A 15,937-nucleotide genomic window follows, 5' to 3' on the forward strand; every position below is an offset into this window, starting at 1 on the left:
CAGAACAGCACGTTAGATGCACCCTTATTATACAAGGATATTTTAAAGAAAATAATATTTTGATGAAAAAACATTTCATGTTGGCAGTGAACCAAAAAAGTGTTCAGCTGCCTATTCGCATGTTTTTTGTCATAAGCTATGATACCCAGCTTGAATTTAATCTCTCTCTCTCTCTCTCTCTCTCTCTCTCTCTCTCTCTCTCTCTCTCTCTCTCTCTCTCTCTCTCTCTCTCTCTCTCTCTCTCTCTCTCTCTCTCTCTCTCTCTCTCTCTCTCTCTCTCTCTCTCACTGGAGAAGTGGCATCTGCTCTAAATGCATATGATCATTTGAGTGCAATAAGTGGAATGATTAGTAGTTATCTTGCACAGTGACTACCTGAGTCATTGACTCTTAAAAATTACAAATAAATAAATCAAGTAAATTTAAAAGCATCTTAAACTCATTACAAAAATTAAACAACAGAATTTAAACTAGATTTCTTCCAGAAGATCAGCATCACACATAACTGCCACTCCAAGAACCCAAGCAAGGAAAAACCTGCTGTCCTCATCACAAGCCTCAGAGAAATATCCAATCCTCAGATCCCCAAGACTGGGGCATTCAACCAGCAAATACTCACATTCAAGGGGACCAAGCAATCTTTGCAAATATGCTGGTGTTCATTATTCATTAAATATTTATGGGTTTAGCTGGTATGTCCTATGCATAACTGACATAATGCCATCACCCATCTCTTAGGCATATTTCCATACTTCCAAGGAAATATAAGAGAAGTCAAGTCTTTCATTTTACAGGAACTTATCAAGTTCCAACGGTCATCTGTGAATATAGAGGTTGCTCACATGTTTCCTGCAGGGTTAAAGGAAATAATAAAAACATAGGCTACAGTCTCAGTCAAGTTTTCAGCTGTGATGAAATAACTATTCTGGAAGAAAATGCCTAACATGCCCTAGAACCATCAAAATGCTACGCAAGCACAAGGCATTACAGCTTGGAAGGATAGCCTGACTCTGGTTCTATGTGACAATGTGGCTGGCCATATGATCATGCTTGGTGTTGTTTACCAAGTGTAAAATCCCTGCACTCAGAAGAATAACAAGAAGCTTCTTGTTTACTGCTGAAGCAATACCAAGGCATGGATCACTGCAATGGTGTCTATGCAGTGGCTCTATGGATGTTAAATTGCAGAAGTAACAACTTATTTAAGAAGGAAGGCTTGCCTTTGCAAGTATTGGTAATAATATATAATGCTCCTGGCTATCCTCAATCCATTGTTGGTGAACACCCAAATGTGCAGGTTGTATTTGTGCCTTGATACATGACCTCGCTTCTCCAGTCTCCTGACCAAGGCATCATTCAGTGTGTCAGGGCCACCTACACTAAGCAAGTCTTCAATATGATGCGAGCAGCTATTGATACCATCCTTGTTGTGAATGTTATTGATTGCCTGAAATCAATCACCATTGCAGATTTGACAACATTCATCCAGGGAGCAATGGATGACTTGAAATCAGAAACAGTGAATGTGTGCTGGAAGAATGAAGCTGTACATGACTTCAAAAGGTTCCCACTAACTGATGGCAAGGTACAGAGGATTATCGAACTGACAAGACAAGTTGGTGGTGACGGAATGGGAGACATGATTGATGACAATGTTGTTGGTCATCTTGACGAGGATGTTGAGCAGGCTGGATGGTCAGCAGACCATCCAGGAAGCAGAAGAATCAGAAAGTGAAGCTGAACCACCAAAACAGGGACTTGAAGGATGAGTGTTTCATATAATTCAAGATCCCTAAGATAAAATAAAGGATAGTGATCCTTCCATGGACCACAGCATAAAAGCATTGGTACCACTAAAGCAGGTGTATGCTGAACTCAAGGCAAAGGAAACAACTACCAATAATGAAGTTCTTCTGAAAGAAGAAGAAAAAATGTTTCCACTGCAGACAATACTCTGCCTTCCACTGACATCATATATCAGTCGCCATCCTCTTCTCCCAAGTCTCTTTTATCTTGTCCAAGCTCTGAGGATAACCCTGATGAACTTTCAGACATTTTGTCTGAGGGGTCAATAGTCCAAATGTCTTCACAATCTTGATGCTGTCATTCATCTCCACCTCATTATCATAGGAACTGTACAGTTTCATTGTCATCATCATCATGGCCAGAGAACATCATTCATTTCATTATCATAAGCACTATACAGCATCATCATCATAGCCAGATCAACGTAACATGAAGGAGGAAATAATCAGTAAGTAAATAACCCGAGTAGGCTATGACATTTAATAAAACATTTTCCTCATTTAATCTACAGCATCTCTATTTCAATATTTGGCTATCACATCAGAGAGAGAGAGAGAGAGAGAGAGAGAGAGAGAGAGAGAGAGAGAGAGAGAGAGAGAGAGAGAGAGAGAAAGCATTCCAATATCACACTAAAATAACCCCCAACACACAAGCAAACACACACACTCACACACAAACCTTCCCCCTCTCTCCTCTATTTTTTATTTCTTGGTGTTTTTCCATAATTACAGTATCAATAAAACGATTAAAAATTTTACAAATGATAATGCTAGATACAACTCTCTCAGTCCAAACTAATGCACTTCAACACTATGTACGTTATCATAAATTGTTCAAAACATTAGTTTAAATTATTTTTTCTTATGCACAGTGTACAACATATCCATAATATTTTATTTTTTATCATGTACGTCCAATAATGATTATTAAAAGAGGTACTGGGGTTATACATGCATAAACAGGTTGTCTGTATGACTGGCATGTGTGTACTATTGTTATATAAGGTGTTCTAGATTATTCATGGTTTCCAGAATCCGTGGGGGTCTTGAAACGTATTACTTGTGGATACAGGGGAAAGACTCTACTTTTCTTTTCGTAATAATTTACTTTTGTTATTCACTAACTAATCTTCTGGCACATGGTTACATCAGTATGAGAGATTTCAACTATCTTAAAAGATAAATTTTAATAATAAATTACCCTTAAAAATATTATATTCCTTGTCAATTTTTTTCCTGAAAATACTTACAAAGGTCTCGTGCAAACTGTAGCAAGAACTTGTTTTTAATGCTGAATTTTTGCTTGTTCAGTGCGATGACAATGTTAAAGCAATATACAGATTACTAACAATGAATTCATAGGTCTACTGGGTTAAGTGACATATGAAGACTATTTGCTATAATAGTCCTCTTGGAAAGCTTATCATCTGTCCATTATATAATGGTAAATAACGTACTATAATTTCAACCATCATAAAGTTATGCCAGTCTTCATTCAGAATTTTATGGTTAAGCAAAGCATGTTTGTTTCTCTCAATTATTAAGTCAGGAATAATACTTACCCATCATCTGATCTACTTGCACTTCTTCTCCTGCGTATATACTTATTCCACCAAGGAGGATCCATGACAATTAAATCATATTTATTTTTTGAAGTGTGGGATAATATATTTCTAACATCATCACATATATACTCAGCATTTGGAGGTAATATGTATTCATTGTCTTCTAAAATGAGTGTCTGTTGTTTGTGACCAGTTGAGCCTTTATTAGGAACAGGTAACTGGACATCAGATGCTTCCATAAACCTGGAAAATAAATTCCAAAATTAAGAGGACCCTCATACCTACATACTATTAAAGATCCTAATGTACATTGGTAGTCAAATCTTGATTGTAATCACAACATAGCAACTTTTTACAATCACATTAGTTTTCCTGTACAAATCCCATTTTGTGGTTATAAAATCTGGAGACTAAAATCCACCTGAAACAAAGTAAAAGACAATATTCATCATTGCACATACACAGAAGGATTCTTAGGCCCCTGGCAGCATCATAGCCAGTGTCTGTGTCAGATGATCCAGGGAATGTGGGAAAAGGAGGGTTGGGAGTAGCTAACTTCCATCATAAATAATGAACTGTGGAAAAAAAAAAAAAATTTTACGGACCTGCTGAACCTACTTGAAAAACCTATGAATTGACCTAAAACATCTGAGCCCTTGTCAAGGAGTTTTGTTTGAAACTGGTAATTGAAAAATCTCAGTTATGAAGTCTACCTTCCACTTAAGACCCTACATAAAATGCAGCGGGTAGAGAGCCCTATACTATCATATGGTACATCAAGAGCAACACTATAACAGGGAACAGACCTTGTCCATTAAGTAAGACATAGGCAACAAAACTGGAGAGTATATCTCAGAGAATATTATATTGGATGATGAAAAATCTGGTCAGGAATCTTATCTTTAATAGGGATTGCCTGTCTCACTGCTACCACAGTATCCATTTATTACACATTTAACCACCTAGGCACTGCATCTGGGGATAAATTCACAAACTGCATGTTGCTCCCACATGCTGGCACAAACATGTCAACATCCAAATTGTGTCCAAAGAGCAATCGAAAGAGCTATGATCTAATGAACAATGACTGTACAGTATCTTTGCCTTTGGTTGAAATCTCTAATGCCTTTAAAGAAACATAAGTGAGCCAGAACAGATGGAATTTTGGCTCTTTGTGGTGTGATATATTCTTGGAGTGAGGAAAGTCTGTTAGTAGTTCTGGATTCCCTGGTTCCTGGAGATTTAAATGAACTATTCTAGCAAGGCAGGGAGAATACCCTCTTTGTCCTTGGCATAGAATGAAAATGGCAGAATGTAAAATAGAGCAGTGGCAAATTTCTGGCTATCCGTGTAAAATGTGCCAGTTACAAAGTCAACTGCAGAGGACAGGTCTAATGATTTTCAAGGTTTAGTCTTCATACACCTTAAAGTCACAAGCTGACAACTGCCTTGGTGTTTCTATGGAATACTGGTATAGACCAATTTAATGACCTTTCCTAGAACTAACAGCAAAACAAGTACGATTATTATCAAAGTGACGAAAGAATTTCTGAGATGTTCGGCCGAGTTACCGCGCGGACGTAAGGAAAAAGTTTTTTTCAAAAATTCACCATAAATCGAATATTGTGCTAGAGACTTTCAATTTGTTGCAAAATGAAGGTAAATGATTGAATATTACTAGAATGTAAGAGTTTTAGCTTACAATTGCGTTTTTCGACCATTTCAGTCGAGTCAAAGTTGACCGAAGGTTGAAATTTTGGCACTTATCTTGATTTATATGAAAATATTTCCAAACTGATAAAAGCTACAACCATGTGTTGTTTTTTGTTGTATTTTACATGAAATTATGCACATTTTCATATATAAAACTTTATGTAATGGCTAATATAAAACAGTGCAAAAATTACAACAAAATGATGAAAGAACTTCTGAAATTTTCGGCCGAGTTACAGTGCGGGACATAAGGAAAAAGTTTTTTCAAAAATTCACCATAAATCGAAATATTGTGCTAGAGACTTCCAATTTGTTGCAAAATGAAGGTAAATAATTGAATATTACTAGAATGTAAGAGTTTTAGCTTACAATTGCATTTTTCGACCATTTCGGTTGAGTCAAAGTTGACCGAAGGTTGAAATTTTTTGTAGTCGACGTACGGTATGTCCGCTCATCACCCGACAGACAATTTTAGTCGACTTATGATACGTCCAGTCGGCGTTTAAGGGTTAATAGTGGAAAAACTGAAATCATGAATATGAATATTGAAAATGCACAGGATTGTCTAACTGAAGGTTTGGTCATAAAGCAAGTGGATAAGTTTATATTTAGGTACTTATTTAGATAAGGTTCTCTGAGCACAGAATTTATGGAAAGATTAAAAAAGGCTCATCAGGCAAAGGGAATGCTTAAAAATATTTGGAATAATAGTAATTTTTCTGTGCATACAAAAAATCAAAATTTATACGGTAATGATTAGGAGTATTTTGATTTATGGGCATGAGTCATGGTACAGTACAGTGACTTCAGATAATAAATTCTTAGCATTTGAAAATAAGGTGCTCAGAAGAATATTAGGAATTAATTGGAGGGATAGTATATCAAATAACAGAATTAGAGAAGTAACGGGGGTGCAGCCGGTCGATAAGTATGTTAGACTCTCATGCTAGAAGTGGCTAGGCCATGTGTATAGAAGACAAGGAATAGTACAAGATACACCGGGGTGGGTTGCCCTTGGTAGAAGAGGTAGAGGTAGACCAAAGGAGACATGGTTAAGGACAATGATGCAGGAAGCAGGAGAACAGTGTTGGGGAGATCTTGAGGAGTTAGCCCAGGACAAAATGTGGTGGTGTGAATTCATCGAGGTCCTATGCATCACTACTGTGGGTGCCACAAGAAATAACTGACTGATTGAGTATTCAAATGGTGGGGGTATTTCTAGGGCGCATTTCATATCGCTCCCAATCTGCTTTATAAATGTTAATAATGAGGGACATGTTTTACTGGATTATTTTGTAATAAGGAAATTAATATTGGGAAATGATCACTGGTGTGCAAATCATCAACTGTATTCCAATCTAATCTGTCAACTATATTTGTTGTACATGAGGTAAGTCTATTGAGAAAAATGTTCCATGTGTTTTTGAAAAACATGTGCTAATTTCCTTATCATTTATTAAGCACATGTTGTTTGAATCCACGAACTCTTCTATTCTACTCCCTGCTGTATCTGAGTTTGTACAATTACAGTCCCATATCGGGTTGTGAGCAGTAAAATCACCTACTATTAATACAGGTTCCTTGGCATTGTTAAGTAAATATTTAAGTTTATCAATGTTATAATTTTTATTAGGTTGGTTGTATACATTATAAATTATGAAATTACTGTTTTTTATTAATATTTAATACTTGATATTTGCAAATCAGTAAAGTTTACAGGTACTCTGTCATAACATACTTTGTTATGTACATATATTAGCAGTACCTAAATTTCCTTCTTCCTCTCTAGATGTAGATACTAAGGTATATTTACCTATTGTTGATATTGTTTTGTTGACATGCTGTAAACATATCATTGGTTCATATTCCCTTAGTAATTGTTGTATTTCTCCCATATGTAATCTGGTCTGTAGACCATTTATATTCCATTTTATAATAAAATTATTGAAAATATTACATTAGTGTGTTCAAATGTAATTTTCTTTTTGTGGATCATCAATTTGCACTTTTCCTAAAATTTTATTTACAACATTTACTTGTATTTCTTTATAAGGTATTAGGTGTCCAGTGCACACACAGCCCTTTTCGTGAGTCTAAACTAGTAGTTTCTTTATTTCTGTCTTATAAAATTTCGTATAGTGTTTGTTAAACAGTCTTTTGTTATGCTTTTGTTTTTGTTGCACAGTTCAGTGAAACACTCATTACATCCACATGTGTTGTCATGTGTCTTTTTATGTTTACTCTTGTTGCACCAATTACTGGTGATGGAGTAATCTCTTCTCCCATCACATAATCATTCTTGTCAATGGTTTGATGTTCTGGTATCTGCTTCCATTGATTTTATTATTATTTCAAGAGAAAAAGGTACGGTATATTATAATTTTTTGGTTTATGTTCTTTCTTCGGGTCTCCCGTCTTTAGTTTAACTGGTGTATCTCTAATAATAGTCGGTTTTTGGTTGGTCTTGTTTCTTCTAATATTTCCGCTGTACTTGTATTATCTTCTTGTGTTTCCATTTCTCTTAGTATCTTAAATGAATATGAACAAATATTTGTACAAGTTTCTTCATTCTTTGCTATATTAGTTTTTTCTTGCAAAGTACTTACTTTACCTTGAGATATATCTATCACGGTTTTGTTAATCTTATCTATTTCCATTTTTGTTGCAATGGTTTAATATTACAGCAGGAAATGTTTGTTTCCTAGCAGGATCATGCATTCCTCTAACTTTTAATTCTAATTTGGCCTCTTATACTGTATAGGCATTCCTGTTCTCTCCTGAAGTAATCTTAATTCTGTATGGTATATATAAAAGTAAACCCCACATATTCGCGGATTTCTCTGTGGAACATATGTACACATTATTCGCGGAAAATTCGCCCATTCGCGGTGTTTTTAACTGAGAAATATTCACTAATTACTGTATTTTCATATAATTTTCAAGACTAAATGCACTTTTTGTGATAAAACTATTAACATACTCAGGTATAAGCATTTTTAGGAGGAATTTTTTGTGTTTGAACTATCAAAATAGACAGTTCTAAGTGTTTTGGAGGGGTTTTAAGTATTCACGGATTTTAGCTATTCGCAGGGGGGTTTGGTGCACATCCCCACGAATATGGGGGGTTTACTGTATATGCACTCCTTGGATCTTGCATGGTGATTTTGTCCACAGTTCACGCATTTTGGTTCACCACACCTCCATTGTGTGGTATGTTTGTCAGATCCACAATACGCACATATATATGTATCAAGGCAATTTTTCCTTGTATGTCCATACGTACTACAGTTTTGGCACTGTAGTGGTTTTGCAACATGCGGTCTCAGTTCTCTGCTTTGGCCCATGATTTTCATTTTTAAGGATAAGTCATGGCCTTCAAATTTTATCATTGCTATTCTCAAGTGTTTTTCCATTACTCCATCTACTGGCTATGTTGTATATTTTGCAATCTTGTACATTGTTGTACCTTTTTTTTTAAGGGAATCCAGTAATATATTCTTTTCTATTAGTTCTTGATCATTATCAGGGAGTACTATGGTATCCTGTACACTCCTCATATTGTCATGTTTTTGTATATGTACCTTCATGTTATCAATATTTTTTATAGTTAAGTTATTTTGTGACTGATTTTTTTTTGTGGTTTCTATCAACCACATCTGGTCTTTTATATGTCTGAATGGCATTTCAGTCTTTAAATGTCGATTCAACAGAAAGTTTTCTAATTTCAATACTGATATTTTCTTCTCTGTTTCTATGGTCAGGAATCTTGACCGACTTCCACTTCCAAAGAGGAGTCAAAGTAAGTCAAGGTTGGATAAGATATTTGCTTTTTACTGGTTCCAGTGTACAGTAAACCCACCGTATTCGCGGGGATGTGTACCACACCCACCCCCGTGAATAGCTAAAATCCGCAAATATTTAAAACCCCTCTAAATACACTTAGAACTGCCTATTTTGATAGTTTAAACACAAGAAAAACCCTCTAAAAATGCTTATACCTGAGTATTTTAATAGTTTTATCATAAAAAGTGCATTTAGTCATGAAAATGATATGAAAATACAGTAATTAGTAAATATTTCTCAGTGAAAAATACTGCAAATGAGTGAATTTTCTGCGAATAATGGGTAGATATGTTTCACAGAGAAATCCGCGAATAGGTGAGCCCGCGAATCATGAGAACGCAAATACAGGGGGTTTACTGTACTAATATGTAGCCTTACTGTTTGGCTATCGATTTATTTTGCCCAGATATTGTTATTATCTGATCCTAGGGTCCTTGGTCTAAGCTAGGGTACGTAATCCTAGTTCATAGGGCCATATCCAGAAATCATACGATCGCATTTGTCAATCTGGCGCGATCGTTTATATGGTCCCAAACAAAGGGTTGTCATGGTATCCAGAAATCGTACGACACCCCCAAAAACCCCCCAACTCCCATCGCATTGCCTCACTGGTTAAACATGCTTACAAACATATGTGGTTACTGGGAATGAAATGCCTGGAACCGATGATTACAAGGCTGTATCAGTATCATAGACAATTTCTTTTATTACAGTGATATTGAATTAAAATGTCTTTATGCTTTACTATTTATTAGAAAAAGATACTGCATATCTGTAGTATATTTTGTATACTTGATATTTGCTGTCCTGATTCTCGCAAAAATGTAAACAAACAGATAGGAAATACACAAGCAACTTAACAGGAATATGGAGCGTGCACCCCTAATAGCCGATTCTCAGTGTTTAATGCTTCTTAATTTAATAAAGGAGCATGAGAATGTGCTCACCGACCGATAAACAGCCTACAAGGAATTTCACGCTTGTATCACCTTGTAGCCTACATGTGAGCTTCAGTGGCTGTACTGATTTCAACTTTCTTGGGCAATATAACACTAACACATTAAGATTTCTAGATGTTTACCAATTAAAAATGTAATTCTGTATTGAAAAGGAAACTCTAAACACATCAAAGAAGCCTATTTTGAAGACAAAGAATTCCAACACAGGTGTCTGACTAGTTCTTTTTGTTACGATGAGCTCGAATTCATCCGTTGTCAGCAGACAAAGACTTCTTAAAAGTATTCTTTTCAAGACCTTTGTTGTGCTGTTATTCAGGTCTTTTTACCACAAATTGTTTCATATCTTCGATAGACATTGTAGACAAGTCACTTTGGCAAATGTATTTTAATGCCGAGCTGAAATTTACATTCTTTCAATTCTGCCATCAAAAGGGGGTACCCATGCGACGCCTCCTTCACTATGGTTCCAAAATTACATTGTTAAATGCAAATGCCTATGTATATTCGTGTAGTTTCTGGATACGGCTAGACCACAACGATTGCATACAATGAACATTCGTATGATTTCTGGATACAAGTGATAGGCTACAGACAACATCCACTATTAATCTAGTCTAAATTATTCTCACTTACTGCCCAGATTATTGTAGATATAGTATAATCTGAAAGGATTTTCTATATTGATAATAAGCTGTGGAACATTTCTTTTAGTTAAAACATTTAGTTAGAATTTAAAACAATTTTTGCTTAACAAAACTAGCAATCAACGATTAGTAAGCGCCAGGTCCTGGCTTTCACCCACAAATTATCAATTCCAAAAGTTTAAAACTAAAATTTTCACTGGAACTTAACATTACGCACTTATCTTACTATTTTTGATGTTTCCACAATCCTCGCTAATGAAATCGGAGAAAAAAAAGTCAAATTTTTTCGGAGCACCAGTAACGACATAAACCGTTCACTATTGACCAATAGAAAGTAATGGCTCCCTGGTCTTTATTGGCCTGGTTGTAACAAGAAGGCGGACACGCATGTGCAATAGTTACTTCTCTTTCTTGCAGGTTCTTTGACGCTAGAAAAACTGGGTTAAGCTTTGCTGAAGATAAGGGAAGGTGCCCTCTCGTCTTTCAGTCTATATATACTCCATCACGTGTTATAATGTTAATCATTACGTCACAATACCTGGCCAAAACGACCAACTAGGTGAGAATTCTTTGACATTAGTTTGGTCACCATGGAGCTCTGGTAGACCATTGAAGGTAACTCCTTGAGGACGAAACAAGCAACTATGCCATCTAAAAAGAATAATGACTGACTGATTAAGAAAGTTAGGTCTTGAAGACCAAAACAAGAATAATAATGATATAGCTTAATGATTAAATGGCATTTTCTACTTGACATCTAGAAAAGGCAGTTGAATTAGCATATATCAATAATAAATGCAACTCTGACCACTGTTCACTGATTAAACACGAAATAGAACAGATAACTTTTGCTGCTCTTCATGATTTACTGTACATATATAAAAATAATTATACTATTTTGAAATCCCAGTACTGTACATCCGTAGATATCAAACAAAAATATCTTTTTTCATAACTCCAACTTCAGTAATTCATCTTGACTAACAAGAAATTGGTATATGTTATAGCACAGTGCATTAAAATATTTTAAACATATTTAAGCCAAGTTTCTCCTTTACCTTTTCCTAGCATCTCTTACAGGCCTATTGTTACTTCTAAAATCTTCAGCACTTGGAAAGTAACAAAAAAATTTCTTGAATTCTGGCATAATCTGAAGCACTGTAAGAACTTCCATAATATGGGAAATTTCTTCGAATCGCTTATGTTTCTGCACCAATGATTCATCTGAAACTAGAGGGGAAACTTTGATCAAAATTAAAAAAATATCTATGTACCACAATTCTTTAGCAAAAACTGTCAAACAGAAAGCTGAATAAATAAAAACAATCAATTTCTGTCATTTGACCATTAGTTTTACATAGCCTTTGGTACTTGGCCAAAAACCTCAGACACCCTATAACTCCCACTCCTTGTAGGTTAATGCATGCACATATGGTTCCATCAGACTTCCAGACACAGTTAAATCACTTATTTTGATGTCTGATCAGCTGTTACAGAGAATAAGGGGTTTGGTGGCAATCAAGAAAGTTTAAAATAATGGATATATAAAAAACATTTTTCTTTAAAATAACAAATTTTTAATCAATTTGTATTTTTCCGAACATACAAACCTGAGGCCTTTACATTGGGGAAAATTCTCCTGCGCAGCTGGAATACTGGTTATGATAAAATTCTGCGTAATATGATCAAGAAACAGCAGAGTAATACATAGCACCATCCAGTGGGGCCAGCGAGTGGGTGAAGTCTCACCTTGCTTCCCCCCAAGAATCTCGTGACGCAGCCAGTGAACTTCCAGCCCAGGAAAAACTGAATGGGGGATGGCTGAGGTGGGCCATTAATGTAAAGGCCTCAGGTTTGTAAGTTAGGAAAAATAAAAATGGATTAAAAATTTCTGATTTGTTCTCATCCAAATACAAACCTTCGGTCTTTACATTGGGAGACTTACTTATTGGTAGGAGAAAAATAAGTAATGTACTAATGACCTATTGTAGGTCCGGCTCACCTGGGCTCACTTCCTGACTATTGTTGGAGTATTGGAAGGTGTTGAAAGCCTCTGACTAAGAGGAGGAAAAGTTTTCCTAGCAGCAAGACATCCAGACTTTTGCCACAATGAGAATAAGATTCCACAACGTGCCAAGAAGAATGGGATGATCTGTATCTATTGTAAAACCTACAACTGGTTAACTACCTTGATCTATGAAGAGAATACTGTTTACAGAGGGAAGAATGGCGTCACTTCTATTTTTGAGATTAATACATTGTATGAAAAGTAAAGAAAAAGAAAGATGCTTTCCTCACCTGTATCTAGACAGATCCATTGCCGAAGATTGTTCTCTTTGCTGCTTGCCGGGAGCGGAGAAGGGAAGGGAGAAAGGAATAAGACCATTCACCGCAATCACAATTTCTTTCACACTAACATGTAGGCTATTCACAATATGCCCACAAGGAGCACTTGCAAGTCAGACCAAATTGTTGGGCAGCCACCACTGGTCCCGAGGAAAAAGTGTCCAAGGACCTATGAGTGGTGTCCCTCAGGTAAAAAGATGTAAAGGTGGTCTGACAATTCCACATACCAGCCCTCAAAACTCTTTGAACTGATAGATTCTTCCTAAAAGCGATGGAGGGGCTGAGACCCGATATCATGAGCCCTAGGTCGTAACGGGCTGTCATCTATATTAGAAGAAGAAGCATATGCACTTATGATAACCTCCCATAGCCAGAAGGAGATGGTATTCTTGGACACTTCTTTGTTGTTCCGGCCTGTACTAACAAAAAGCCTTCGACACCCAGGTCTGAGGTACCAAGTTCTTTTTAGATAGTAACGTAGTGCCTGAACTGGACATAAGAGCATTTCATTAGGATCATTGCTAACAAAATCTGCATGGGACAGAATTGAAAAGGACTTGAATCTGTCATCGGGAACCAATGGATTCTGAGTCTTACCCACAAATTCCAGGGCAAATTTGAAAGACACTTAAACCCAGCCCCTTAAGTGTTTCACCTCAAAAGAGATGCCATGAAGCTCCCCCACTCTCTAGTTGATGCTGGGGCCAGTAAAAATACCATCTTGAGGGCTAAAGTCCTATCTGAAAAACCCGTAAACACTCATGTGGGGTGCGAGTAAGGCTGCTAAGAACCAGTGTCAAATCCCAGTTTAGGGGGCTTGAGTTTCCTAGGGGGACAAGACTTCTCAAAACTTTGTATGAGGAAGAAAGATCCACTCCTTTCAAACAGAGAACCTGTCCTAAAGCAGCCCTATACCTGACACAGAAAGGACTTTCCCTACATAGGAAAATGAGGAAGTCGGCTACTGGCTGAATAGAAGTTCCGACCAGAGAGAAACCCTGTTGACAACACCAATCACAGTAGACTGCCCACTTCCCCTGGTACACGGCTGTTGACGATTTCCTAAGATATTCAGACATCTCTGATGCTGCCCTGCAAGAAAAGCCCCTCGCTCGCAGGAGATACTGGATAGTCTCCAACTTCGAAGAGATAGGGACTTGATGGACTGATGATATCTTTTGATGTGAGGCTGGCAAAGTAGATTGTGCCAAGGAGGAATCTCTCTCAGAGCTTCTGTCAGAAGAGCTAGAAGGTCGGGGTACCACTCTGTGTGTGGCCACAAGGGAGCTACCAAAGTCATCCTGAGGTTCCGGGAAGTCATTACCCTGTTGATCACCAGACAAATCAGGCAAAAGGGTGGAAAGGCATAAACATCCAGGTTGTCCCACAGATGTTGAAGGGCGTCTTCCGCTGCTGCCCAAGGGTCTGGAACTACTGAGAAGAATACTGAACTTCCAGTTTCCTGTTGAAATGGGTAGCAAAGAGACCCACCATCGGCGTCCCCAAAAGGAGAAAAAGCCTTTCCACCACTTATTGGTGCAACAACCACTCTGTTCCCAAGACTTGACTCTGATGACTCAATCTGTCTGCCACTACATTCCTTTTGCCTGGAATGTACCTGGCTGAAGAACCACCAACTGGACTGTCAATTCGTGAAGATGGAGAGACTAGCCACCCCCTGCTTGTTTATGTAAGCCACTACCATGGTGTTGTCGGGCATCATGCCAAGGAATGACCTGCTACCTGATCCTGAAACTCATGAAGGGCTAAAAAGACTGCTTTCAATCCCAGGATGTTGATGTGAAGATGTTTTCTTCCAGGCTCCAAACTCCTGAAGTAAAAATATCCTCCATATGAGGCCCCACCCCTCAGTCGAGGTGTCCGAGAAAAGAAGGATCTCTGGTAAAGGAGCATGAAGGTACATCCCTACGGTCAGGTTCCCATCGTCCAGCCACCACGCCAAGTCCTGTTTCACCTCCTGTGATAGGGGAACTTGGAAGAATGGAGAATCACTCACCAGGGACCAAAATTCTTTCAATCTCTACTGTAAAGAGCGTAGGTGAAGTCGGCCATGAGGAACGAGCTTCTCCAAAGTTGATAGGTGACCTAGAATGACTTGCCACTGACATGCAAGCCATTTCAGTTTCCATAAAAATGACTTCACAGCCATCTTGAACTTCTCTATTCTCAGATTTGAAGGGAAGACTCTCGACACCTCTCTACTCTCAGGTCTGAAGGGAAGACTCTCGACGCGACTGAGTCTATCAACATACCCAGGTAATGAGTCCTTTGGCTGGGAGCAAGATTTGACTTCTCCATATTTATTACAACACCCAGGTTGAGACAAAACTGAAGAAGACGGTCTCTGTCTTGGATCAACTTCATTCAAGAACCTGGTAGGACCAGCCAGTCATCGAGATATCTGAGAATGCGAGTCCCTTGAGAATGAGCCCAAGTTGAAACCAAAGTGAACATGCTTGTGAACACCTGAGGGGCAGTCGAGAGGCCAAAGCATAGAACCATGAACTGATAAACTGTCTCTTCCAAAACGAAACATAGGAACTTGCGAGATGACTGGTGAATTGGGATCTGGAAGTAGGCATCCTGAACTTCAGGTCTGCTGTCAATGTAAAGTCGTTCTGTCTGACGGCAACCAGAACTGTACAGGGAGTTTCCATTTGGAAACGAGTCTTCCTGATAAACAGCATTTGTCTGTAACTTGGGGTGAGCAATGCTTGTGAACTCCTAGCGAAACAGACAAATACGGAGGGAAAAACGCAGATACTGAATTCTCCCCAAAAAAGAGCATGCCTCACCGTAGCAGCCCCTGGGTCTGGTATGAAGGAGCGAGAAAAACTACCTACTTGTTGTGCATGGAGGCAACAGAAAGATGGTAGGGATTTCTCAGTCGAGCAGTCTCTTCATGAATCTTTGTGAAGCAAAGAGTGAGCAGCATGTTCCATCCCGACTACTAAAACCCGAGGCCAAGCTCGCCTACCAATACATACGCGCCAGGAATGCATCTGGCTGACTGAGCTGTCGAGTGAGCTATAAAAATGTCGA

At 37.9% G+C, this 15,937-nt stretch overlaps 1 protein-coding gene across 20 annotated transcripts in view; it reads right to left on the bottom strand.

Annotated features, from left to right (window-relative positions):
* The window catches only part of Mettl4 (Methyltransferase like 4), a 169,662-nt gene that overhangs the window by 39,686 nt on the left and 114,039 nt on the right, over positions 1–15,937 (bottom strand). For 11 of the 20 annotated variants that reach the window (XR_010857642.1, XM_067130219.1, XM_067130228.1 and 8 more), the window contains 2 exons: positions 11,587–11,770; positions 3,367–3,612 (listed from right to left, as the gene is read on the bottom strand). Coding sequence is in view for 19 of the 20 variants with exons in the window: in XM_067130219.1 (XP_066986320.1) it covers positions 3,367–3,612; positions 11,587–11,770 (430 nt within the window). In the remaining variant the exon portion in view is untranslated. The remainder of the gene's footprint in view (positions 1–3,366; positions 3,613–11,586; positions 11,771–15,937) is intronic. The other 9 variants (XM_067130293.1, XM_067130265.1, XM_067130274.1 and 6 more) reach the window with 1 other exon arrangement.

This window comes from Macrobrachium rosenbergii, chromosome 3, assembly GCF_040412425.1.
Source record: "Macrobrachium rosenbergii isolate ZJJX-2024 chromosome 3, ASM4041242v1, whole genome shotgun sequence".
NCBI classification, from domain to species: Eukaryota; Metazoa; Arthropoda; class Malacostraca; order Decapoda; family Palaemonidae; genus Macrobrachium; species Macrobrachium rosenbergii.